At 41.3% G+C, this 12,235-nt stretch overlaps 1 protein-coding gene across 1 annotated transcript; it reads left to right on the plus strand.

Moving 5' to 3' along the window:
* Window positions 1–294: 294 nt before the first annotated feature.
* On the plus strand, window positions 295–6,997 carry LOC135486423 (uncharacterized). Its single transcript, XM_064769204.1, has 2 exons — window positions 295–410; window positions 5,236–6,997. The coding sequence occupies exon 2, from the start codon at window positions 5,278–5,280 to the stop codon at window positions 6,394–6,396; it is 1,119 nt and encodes a 372-aa protein (XP_064625274.1). The 5' UTR covers window positions 295–410; window positions 5,236–5,277; the 3' UTR covers window positions 6,397–6,997.
* The last annotated feature ends 5,238 nt before the right edge of the window (window positions 6,998–12,235 follow it).

Genomic DNA, 12,235 nt, shown 5'->3' on the forward strand with positions numbered 1-12,235 from the left:
TAAAGCCAACTAAGTTGGTGAGAAATCCCTCGTGTGTAGCGGGCTTTAGTCACAAGCTTGACTTAGGCAGTTTTTCCATTAACCTTCCTACACACCAATTTTGCTGACAAAATGACTTGGGCATTTATTTCACGAAATACTAGGTCTACTGATTGCCGGGTATTCATCTCGCGGGGAAACCCACGGTGTAGCCCATGCAGTTTGCCTTCGGTAAACCCGATAGGCCTCATCATCCGTGCAGAGTGCATAGTTAGTACCAGGCGCAGTATTTACGATTGCAAGTGATTTCCGGGTATTTACCTCACCTACTATAAAAGCCACTTAGTCCGATTTCATTTGGGTAGAGCAAACTCGACAGCCCTACACCAGTCCGGGTTACACAGCACATCGGAGTTTTCGTACATCAAAGCGTAAGTTCCTTTTTTTCAAATATTGCCAAATTTAGTACACATTTACCTCTTAGTCAGGTGATCTCAGGGACCGAAGTTCGGTCCAATATAATTCACCACTTGACCACCAGGGGGCAAAATCCAAAAACCTTAAAAATGTGATTATTCCTTAACTTCTTGCCCGATTGCCACCAATTTGATATCATGGGTACATTTAACCACCATACAGTATATGTCACACAGGTTTTTAATTTGACCAACTTTTCAAGGTCACAGAGGTCAAATGGCATGAATTGGCCGTCAGGCCGTAACTATGGCACGTTTCTTAACCGCAATGACTATTGATCACAAATTAAGTACACATGTACCCCTTGGTCAGGTGATCTCAAGTACCGTAGTTTGGTCCGATCTGATTTGCTGTTTGGCCTCCAGGGAGGGGGCCAAATCCAAAGTTCTTCAAAATGCTATTATTCCTTAATTCCCCGCGTTTGGCACCAATTTTATGTCATAGGTACATCTAATTCTAACAACCATTCAATGTGTCACCCGGATCTTGTTTAATTTGACCTACTTTTCAAGGTCGCAGAGGTCATATGTACTGTAAATTGGCCATTTTGGGGAAATTGTAATTGCTTGGACCTACATCAAACCTAACACTACATGACACAATACCATGCTCTTCATCCATCTTTCCTCCACATGAGGTGAGCACAATGGCCCTGGCGTGTTCTTGGTTTGGGGCGAAACAATTTCCGCGATTTGTCGATGACCTAGTACACTATTCGTTGTCTGGTCCCCTGCCCTCGATACAGGCGGAGAGGACACTTTAGTACAGCGAGAGTTAGGTCCGGATCCCAGACTATGTGGAATCATGATCCGCCGATGTCATTGCTTCAAAATAATTTTTTAAGGTGAACAAAAAAAATTTGCATTTGGCCAGAGACCTCTATTAGCCAGTGTGTACATTCTGTGTACATTCGATAGTGGATGAATACATGTCTCTGCCCATTTGTTTTAATTCATAAGGGGAGTGGCGAGATGTGGGTCCTTGAATAGGCTGAATATGGTGCTGCTTTCATGCGGTAGCCATCCGACTGTCGAGGCGTATTGACCAATTGGCGCCACCGATTACATACACCGCGGCGCACCATGTGTTTAAAACTTAAAATGCTCAACCAGACCGCGACGAAGTACTTTTCGAGAAACAAACCTTACGTTGCATCAGGATATGGTGTCCTTCAAGTTCGTGCCAAATTTCGAGGCATTGCGAGGTCTCTAAATGGGACTTTATTCTGCATCATTCGAGTATTGATATATAGATTTATGGTTACTATTGCATTATTGCTTTTCTTCAAATTATTCCGTCGAGAGCAGGTGAGCGAAGATTGCTCATTATTGGCTCTTTTGACAATATTTGGACGAGTTTTGTATCATGACATTATTAACCAGAGTTCAAGTATGCATTCCAGACTAGCTCAAATGTTGTTAATAACAGGGTCACTGATTACCGGGTATTCAACTACAGGGAAAGCCCCTGTGTCGTAAACAATTTCCATAGGTTTAGGCCTATAACGGTCTATTATAACATCCAGGTACAGTACGTCGAATTCATCTCACAAGGAAAGCCATACGTGCATGTAGGTTCCGATGTTATCGTCCTATTGTTTTATGCGACCCACTCAATAGAAAGAACGAGACCAGGTTGTGTATTACATGATAAAGATCTATTACAGAGTTTTCATTTTACGAGGTAAAAGTATGTACCTCTCGAGAGCATCACACCACAGGCCTCAGTGCACTTGTACTGCCAGGCAAAACAAGCTTGCAACTAGAATCGATTTCATTTACAGGTAGATGGAAGCGCATAGCTTAGGCACGAGAGGAAAGATGGGTTTTTTTGATGAAATATGTCAATAACTCTACTTTACGAAAGCCCAGAAGGCTCATTCGACAAAACTTACTTCGACAAAACTCACTTCAACAAAGACTTCGACAAAATTGATTTCGACAAAACTCACTTCGACAAAATCGACCAATCAAATCGTGTTTTACATACCTACCTATGTGTTTTACATAGGTAGGCCAGAGGTCGGTATTTAGGGCATAGTAGCTATCATGGCGGTCAAGGATCCACCCAACACGAGGGTATCAATCTCTGATGAGCAAAACTCGTTCGTATCTATTTTCTGCTTCACTACATTTCTTGTGGACATGTATCTTATATAGACAGATGCTTTATGTGTATGGTAGCATATCATGATACATACAAACAGATATCCGTGCCGTGATTTTACAGTAATGACAGCGTCTTACAATTACCGCAGGCCGTTAGGCCAGGCCCTTACCCATAAATCTCATTTATAAGTAGTGTACTTAACAAGCTCTTCTACCTTTAGTGACTCGCGGTTTCGGAAAATAAATACGAACGAGTTTTGCTCATCAGAGATTGATACCCTCGTGTTGGGTGGATCCTTGACCGCCATGATAGCTACTATGACCTATATACCGACCTCTGGCCTACCTATGTAAAACACATAGGTAGGTATGTAAAACACGATTTGATTGGTCGATTTTGTCGAAGTGAGTTTTGTTGAAGTGAGTTTTGTCGAAGTGGATTTTGGCGAAGTAAATTTTGTCGAAGTGAGTTTTGTCGAAGTCAATTGTGTCGAAGTAAGTTTTGTCGAATGAGCCTTCTGGGCTTTCGTACTACTTAGTGTACAGACGGAACTCTACATAATGTATGATGGATTTGATTTTTCAAAACTCACGTGTAAATTTAGAGATTCTAACCAGATTGCTATATTTCTGATGGTGTCATTATCTTGCTGAAATCCAATGAACATGTGTCAAAATAGTCACTCATATCCCATATTGACATACACGGCTGATGCATGGTCATTGTATTAAACGTGACCAAGCCTTGAAACGTGAGGTGGCCACTGCTTATCATAAGCCCCGAGATGCGGAATGCGAAATCGCGAGATGCCAACCTCGATGAGAGTACCATGCGCCACAGGATGTATTGCAAATATGGAACCTGAAAAGGCTACATTCATGTCACCGAGGCTGTAGCAGTGAGCTATCCTTTTTTTGATTGGCCCATTGAAATAGACTCCGCTGTGCGATGTGTGGAATTTAACCTAATTTATTGCCTAGTTTCGATGATCAGACTATCCCGCACTATTTTTAGGGATGACCAGACGTTCACCAGGTGCATGCCCTGTATCGGTCAGTCTTGTGGATGGTGACTTGTGCCGCCAGGTGTAACGTGTAAATAATCGGCTTACTGTATTTGCGCAATATTTCGCCTATTTAGCGTAATAGTACGCATGGGCGCAATCATTATTTTCTGGCACTAAAAAATTACACGGAAAAAGTATAAACGGGACAGGGAACCAGGGTAGATGTCAGTTATCATATCATCTCATAGATGGCGCCTATCGATCTACTATTAGATAACTGTGTCGAGAGGCGGTGACCTATATGCTTGAACATCATGTCTGCTTTGGAGAAAGATATTCTATATATCTTTATTATATCTATCTGTCTACGTATCTATCTATCTATCTGAAACCGCCCCTAATAGACTCGAAATTATTATCAGAAAGTGTACTTTGAAAGCATTTTCTGTGGGTTTGTTTTTTTATTATTATTATCCTTGAAGTCTGTTTCTCATCAATTCCACGGGAATACCGGGAACTCATCCACCGAACTCCGAGTACCAACTCCATACAAACCAAAATATCGGAGCTATAGGTCCGTCCTCGTACCTTTATCTCTGGTAAATCATGTGTGGTAAATGTATTTGGCCAAATAATCAACACTCCCTTAGCGGAAGTAGTAGACCTCGTTCCCGATGTCTAATTGCATGCATTTCATCGTGTGTTTTTGAATAGGCATAGAAATATGTACCATTTTTTGGGTTTTCCCCCATTCATTGCGCTAAGCGTAATATTGCGCTAAATACAGTAAGCCAAAATAATCTTGATACATGCAGCATCCAGAACCTCGTGGTATTATACTCACAGTATATCTTGATAAGTTGCAAAAACCTTTGTGGTCAAGACGAACATGCAGTTGCATGCAACCTTTGTATTGTCTTCGGCCCTAGTATCATTGAATGGAGAAGTGAACAGCAGCATCAGAAATGGTGATTGTCATGGTCTAGGGAAGTAGAAAATATTGTTGAAAAAAAAATGATTACTCATTTCGCGATCTCGCGATTTCTCATCTCGCGGTTTATGATAAGCCCGTAGCCACTGCACTGGGGTCCTTGGATGGCGCGACCCGTACATTGTGTACCTTAAGCCTTTGCTGTGCACGGTGCCGGAGAGTGCGATAAGCGGGCTGCCTGTGTGGTTCCCGGGGCGCTAGTCTTCGCAATGACTCTGCCTGATAAAGACTCTAGCAATATCGTGGACGACTGTATTTTACAGGCAGTTTTTTTCATTCATGGTGATAAACATGATTACAGGCATCTCCTATGAGTTTAAACAAGATTTTCGGAGAGAAGGATTTTGATAGAAGATTTAGCCCTTCTGATTGTACATGGATTTTGCAGACATTATTTTGTTTTAAATGTTCGAATTATATCTGAATTTTTCATCGATTGGTCATTTTTTGTTTATATGGCAGAACTATTCATTCAATTGTCATTTTTCAGATTGCATCTGATATTTTCACAAATCATTGATTTTATTGTCTCAGTCAATTTTCAGATTGTATCCGAATATTTCACTCATAATGCCCTTTTTGAGATTGTATCTAAATTCTTCATTTGATATTTTTCGTATTGTCACGTGTATTTGGTTTGACATCTGACATGTACTCAACATTCTCCTTTCAGATAACCAGTCATTTCTGTTCCAACTTGCAAACCAAGGTCACCATGGCAAAAGACCTGAACGAAATCAGGATCAAAATAAAGACATCATATGGAGAAAAGATTTTCATTTTCAAGATGAACCGCCACTTTGATGGAAATGACCAAACAGTGATGAAGACTATAGCTGAATGGATCGCTAACAATGCAGACAGCCCCGACTGGCTCCAAGGCCCTTTATGGATGATTCTCAATGTTCGGATTGCTCACATCACTCCAGGCCATGCCCTCTGGAATCTCTTGGATCAGGACGCGCGGAGTAGCCCCACCAGGAACTACCTCATGTGGGATGGCCACGTCAAGTTCAATGACACCATCGTAGTTACTCACTTCGGACCCCTTGGTCTGGGGCAGGAAAAAAGAATGAAAAATGAATTTAATGATTATGATCAAAAGTTTTGGAATGACATGCTTCGTAATCTTGGCATAAGGTCCCTTAGAGATCTTGACAAGAAATCAAAAAAGGATAGGGAGGAAGATGAAAAAGCAATGAAAGATCTGATTGACAAACAATACCTAAAGATTAGACAAGAAAAGTGCGATGCTATTGAGATCGCAAAGGCAGTGCTTCTTGAAGTAATCAAAAGCATATTTGGGGCGCTGGAAGAAGGTGCTGAAGTCACTGCAATGCTTGCCAAGTCATTGGCTCCCACTGCTGCTAAACTGCTTCTTAAAGAGTTGACGCCCATTGTACTAAAGCAGGTTGCAAAGGAGATTGCGGCTATTAGCGCGAAACAAGGTGGAAAGTCTTTTGCAAAGAAGATTCCTGTTGCTGGGTTTTTTGTCGGCGTAGGACTCGGGGCATGGAGGGTAGCCCAGGGAGACCCGGGAAGAGCAGCCATGGAGGTGGCCTCTGGAGCTGCCTCTTGTGTACCTGGGCCCGGAACGGCAACGTCAGTTGCATTAGATGTTGCCATTGCCGGCATCGATATTGCAGAGGCCATCGAGAAATACAATGCAAAGAGGGCTCTGTTTCTGAGACACACAAGTGAATTGGAAAAAATGTGGTCAGAGGTTGATGAACTTGAAAATGCGTACAGGCGCATCACAGCTGCTTATAAAGAGTTTGACTTCGGAGAAGATGGAGAAAAATTCATTAAAGCCATAAAATATATCCCTTGGTAAATTCAAAATCAACGCCAGACATACATGTATATGAATGGACCGATTATCAAAACTTTATTTGGTCATTGGTTGTAAAGTTGAGAAATGACAGGTACTGTTCGCATTTTTTTATCAGAGTGATCCATGAAAGGTGACAATGGCATCATATGGCAGGGGCGTCCACTTATTAAACTACAAACGGATGGTGGCGCGTACAAGACCATCGTAGGTTTGGAGCGATACCAGCATTAACTTTTTGAGTACATGACTATATTAAACATGGAGATGTTGATGTCTATGATCCTCGTCTTTATGATGTCATTCAAAAGATATGTATGTACGTATAATCGTGATATTATTGTACATTCATGACTAGGGTGATAGATGCAGCATTGAATTATTACGAATGCCGAAAGATGGACAGATTCGCGGCAGGCAATTTTCACGAGTAAAAACTAAAAATATCTCCAAAAAACTGCGTACCTCGTTCATTCTTTGCAAACGTATTGACCTCAAACACATTTTGCAAACTAATTAAATGAGTTGATTGTAACCACCGGCCTATTCACCAACGGCCTAATATGACTTACTAGTAATCGAAACAAGAGCTGCTGAAGCATTTCAGAATGTAATTAATATTTTAATTCATTCATATATCCGTCTTCGTGTTCCTGGTGTACATTGAGTATATTCAGGACTTGGTGCCTTTGGGGAGAACTTCTTACTTAGATCTGTATATAGGCTACTTTTATGGATGTCGAAGAGGTGGTGGCAGCCCGGGCACTGCGGAGACGTTGTGAAGCACGTTGGCGGTCATCTGGCCTTGAGGTGCACAAGCAGATCTATACTCAACAGGTCAAAGCCTCCTCTGCAATCATCAAAGAAGCGAAACGGATATACTATACTTCACACTTGTCGAGTGCTAATAACTCTCAGCGCGAACTTTTTACAATGTTTTCAAAACTGACTGCAGATCAATTGGCTGCTACCTTGCACCTTGATGGCGTGTCTGACACTGAACTAGCTAATAGATTCGCTGATTACTTCGATCAAAAGATTGTGAAAATTCGAAATGATTTGGACGCTGATGTGCCAACCACGGGTCAGAAACGTTGTAAAACCCTCGTCAACCCACTTATCTCCGAGTTCGAACCAACTACAGTTAGTGAACTTAACACCATAATCAGGAACACCCCTGTTAAGACTTCATCCCTTGACCCGATCCCAGCATCGTTACTCAAGGATATTCTCACCAACATTCTACCTCAATTGGTAGAATTGATCAATGAATCCATGAGAACTGGTGTATTTCCTGATGAGATGAAACTGGTCTTCGTTACTCCCATTTTAAAGAAACAGGGTGCGGACATTTCTGATCTCAACAACTATCGGCCTGTGTCCAACCTCATGTACTTTTCCAAGCTTCTGGAGCGTGTCGTCGCTGCTCGTCTCCACAAACATCTTGCTGAGCATAACCTTTACACTACAAACCAGTCAGCGTACCGTCCCGGTCATAGTGTTGAAACAGCTTTGACTTCAATTGCCGACAGTGTACTTCGTAGTTTGGATAGGAGGGAGGGTGTGGCCATGGTTCTGTTAGATTTGTCGGCCGCGTTCGACACCATTGGCCTCACCATCCTCCTGAGTAGATTGCGAGAAGTCTTTGGCATTGGTGGCATGGCCCTGGCCTGGTTTGACTCTTACCTCACGGGCCGGAGTTTCCGGGTCAAGGTCGGGGACGATTTGTCTGAATCGCACAGTTTGCTTTATGGGGTTCCGCAGGGCAGTGTGCTTGGGCCGCTTCTTTTCTCTTGTTACACTCAGCCACTAGGAGCGATCCTAAACGACCATGACCTTACCTCCCACTTGTTCGCAGATGACACTTAAATCTGGCGTGCGTTCCAGCTCACTCCTACGTCATCATTACCAAGTGTCATGATCAGGGTGGAGGCATGTCTTGGCGAGGTCCGCAAGTGGATGAGTGAAAACAAACTTAAATTAAATGACCTGACGACTGAGTTTCTTCTACTTATGTCCCCTTCTCAGGATCAAATGCGAACAAGTGATATTGTACTGCACATGTGCAATGCTGAAATTCTGCCGTCCAAAAAAGCTCGCAATCTAGGTTTTATCTTTGACAACACAATGACTTTTCATGATCAAATATCAAGTGTTGTATCCGCAGGTTATTTCCACTTACGCAAACTTGCCTCCATGAAAAAATATCTCCCTGCCGGACTTTTAGTTACCTTAACCCATGCTTCTATTACATCTAAATTGGACATTTGCAATTTGTTGTACTTTGGTTTGCCAGATTATGAACTCAACCGCCTGCAGAAAATTCAAAATCAAGCTGCACGACTAGTTACCAAGAGAAGAGACCATATAACTCCTGTCCTCCATCAACTTCACTGGCTACCAGTTCATGCTAGAACTCAATTTAAAATGTTAACCTTTGCTTACAGAGCTGTGTATGGCGGTGGCCCTGCCTATCTTCGTCTGCCACTTCTTTCCACCCAGAGAACAACCAGGGCAGGAGCGGCACCGAGACTTACTCAATGTAAGTCCAAGAAGAAGACAGCCGGAGATAGGGCGTACAGTGTCAGCGCCCCACAGCTCTGGAACAAATTGCCGGAAAAAATTAGATTGTCCAAAACAATGGCAACTTTTAAAAAATGTTTAAAGACGCACCTTTTTAACCTATATTTCCACTAGATAGTGTTTTATTCAATGTGTTTTATGGTTAAATTGTTTTATATCTATGTATGTATTGTAAAGCGCCGCTGACAATTTGATTTAAAGCGGCGCTATATAAATCCTTTTATTATTATTATTATTATTTTAAAGCATTCTGAAACCTGAAATGCATGTACATGTATACGTCACATAAAACTTACATACGTCAAAACATCCGTCACACAAAGCAAGAACCATGATATCTTTTACTGTAGGTAGGCCTTATAAGACTGTATCTCCTTATTCCTCTTTTGTGTATTAGAATTTCACCTTCTTTCCAAGGTAACAAATGTCAATGGCATGAATAACAGCTATTCGTTTCTGCACCAATCTGCTTAGGCTATATTATGATCTTTTGGTGGCATGATGATCATATGGTGGCCTTGTAAGTCAGTATTAAGTAGATACATTGACGTCAGAACACGTTATTTAGTGTAGTTTAGACGACAGGTGCTACCGCGTTAGTATACGGGAAAACGCAAGAACTGTATTCCATGCGGGAAACAGTTCTTATGATATTGAACAAACTTGCATTTGCAGCTAAATTGAGACTACTATCATCTTCCATCTCTATAATATCATGGTTTGAGAAATATTACAGATCTCGTTGACGTGTTTTTTGGAGAAATTGGAGGCCTTTTCATTGCCACGTATCTCTGCAGCTCTTCCCAAATTGCACACGGATGAAATCGACGCTGAAGCTCATTTTATGTCCTACGGGTTTGAATTTGAACTTAATAAAACCCGTCTACTGCGCAAACCATGTGCGCATACAATGAACGTAGTTTTGCTTGGATGGAAACAATGACTTTTGGAAGTGATTGGATGGACACAATCAGAGTTCACGTTTTCATGGTTTGAAAAAACGTTGCTGGGATGCAAATAATCAACATTAGATGAGTACAATTAGATTGTATACAAATAATTTCGTGCATACTTTCATGATTTGAAACAATCAGTTTGTTAAAGTGATGGTTTGGAAATAATGATTTTGTGCGTGATTGTTTATCATCCAATACAATGGACTGGACAATTTCCTGGTTTGAGAAACCATGACTTTTTTAATTTTGATTATTTAACAAACCATCATTTCGAGACAGTTTGATGATTAGAAACCACGGATATTCAGAAAATGTATTATTTGAAAACAATAAAGTTACGTTGTTTGATTGGATGAATATAATCAAAAGAGAGCAAATTCATTGTTTGAAACAATATCGATAGGAACAGTAAATGGTTTGAATACAATTGGAATAAGCAAATTTATGGTTTGGAAATAATCTTGACTTCGTTCACTCATTTATTTCGATATAATTTGCTTATTTCAAATAATTTCGTCAAATAATTTAATTCCCACATGGCGCCTCATATGGAGCAGCGTCTTTAGCCCTGTCTTGAAACTGGTGACAGAACTATTCTCTCGCACTAAAGAGTCGATCGCGAGCGAGTTACTCATTCTGCTCGTCTGGAGTACATTGTGCCTTTTGAAAGTTTCGTTGCTAGTAAATGTATCAACGCTTCATTTTTATATGACCGATTGGAACGGGATCGCTATTCGTACCGGAATTATTTGTTCTGAAATACAATAACCATTAATCGAAGTATTATTTGGAGAGGGAACCATTTTACCACATTCGATGTTTTAGCAGAGATGTGGAATGCTAATGAAGAAATCACGTGTTTGTCAAGCTGCAAGAGTGGAATTGCAATTGACCCAATAGTTTTTATTACCTCACTGTGTTTCCTGCTTTTCGATATTTTTCCAACTGTCGCTGTGGTCTTAAACTGCAAGGATGTGTATCTTCAGGGACACGAACCGACTGCTCTAGTCCCCGGCAGCTTCGGTGGTTGGCTCCACGTCCATTTGGCTGCTCCGCACACGTTCATAGAAGAAGGATATGTTATCGGATGGCAACTGTACAACATAATCAATGGCGAAAAGTACGATGTGGATATGTTCAGACTCGTCCCTGGGGTTGCAAAAACGTTCGACCTGGTCCACTCAACAGAGGTTACAGACTCTACGATTGGAAATAAGACATTTTTTTCGATACCCTTCAAGGTAATTGTCTACATGTTTCTGAATACTTAGTAGTCTGCCTGTCGCATCGACGCCATGACTTATTTTCCACTGCAGCAGGAATCCCTGTCACACACGAATTCTATGTCAAGCTATTACTTGATCGGTCAGGAGTCAAGTACGATTGTCTATTGAAACTAATTACAATGTACTTTGATACATGATACGATATTCGAGATACTTTATCCATAAATATTGAATATTCCTTTACACCGAAAAAGGAAGTAACACATACTAGCCAAGAAAACATCCGCTGGGCATGCTGGGAAAGACACCAACACGGTAGATAAGTCTCTCGCATGGCTTTACGGCCAATAGAATAAAGAAATGCTTTGCCTGCTTCTTTTGTGTCCTCTCAAAAAGATCGTTGCAGTTGTTTTATTTTCACATACACTCTTTTGTGTCCTCTTGCCACGACCAATCACGGTTTCGTGTAATTTGTCTCGCTAGCTATAAATTTTCCTTTGATTTTAATACACCCTCTGTAAGTTACCCGCACTCATACTAAAACAATAGTAAAAGGCTTGTCGTTGGTTACTAACAGGTAGTAAGAGTATAGAGTTGAAGGAACAACATTAGAAGATGCAGGACTAGAGACAGAATCCAATCGAATGACAGTGTGAGCAAATCCAACCTCTACATCCGGGGTCTACTTGATTAGTAATTCAAAATGGCTGCACCATAGACCCTGGACACTCGCCTAGGGAGAGGCTAGATCATCAACGATTTGAGTCAATTCTGGAGAAGCACGTGTAATATTAGTCACATGACTCCTACGTCATTGGCGGATAAAAGTTAACTCCACCGACATTGCGTGAGTTGTCGAAGTCGAAGATCCCCAATCGTGTATGATTTATTGACTGTTGAGAATATGATAAGTTGCTACGAGATAGACACCACCACAAAGTATCGATGTTGAGTACGCAAAGTATAAACAATTTGGAGGCACGTGTCCGTAACAGGACTAACACAAAATCAGCTGGAAGTTGACAAGGATCAGAGATAAATGGTGTTGTAGTTCTACCCTCCTGTAGGTGGGTTACC

The sequence above is a fragment of the Lineus longissimus genome, chromosome 4 (assembly GCF_910592395.1).
Source record: "Lineus longissimus chromosome 4, tnLinLong1.2, whole genome shotgun sequence".
NCBI classification, from domain to species: Eukaryota; Metazoa; Nemertea; class Pilidiophora; order Heteronemertea; family Lineidae; genus Lineus; species Lineus longissimus.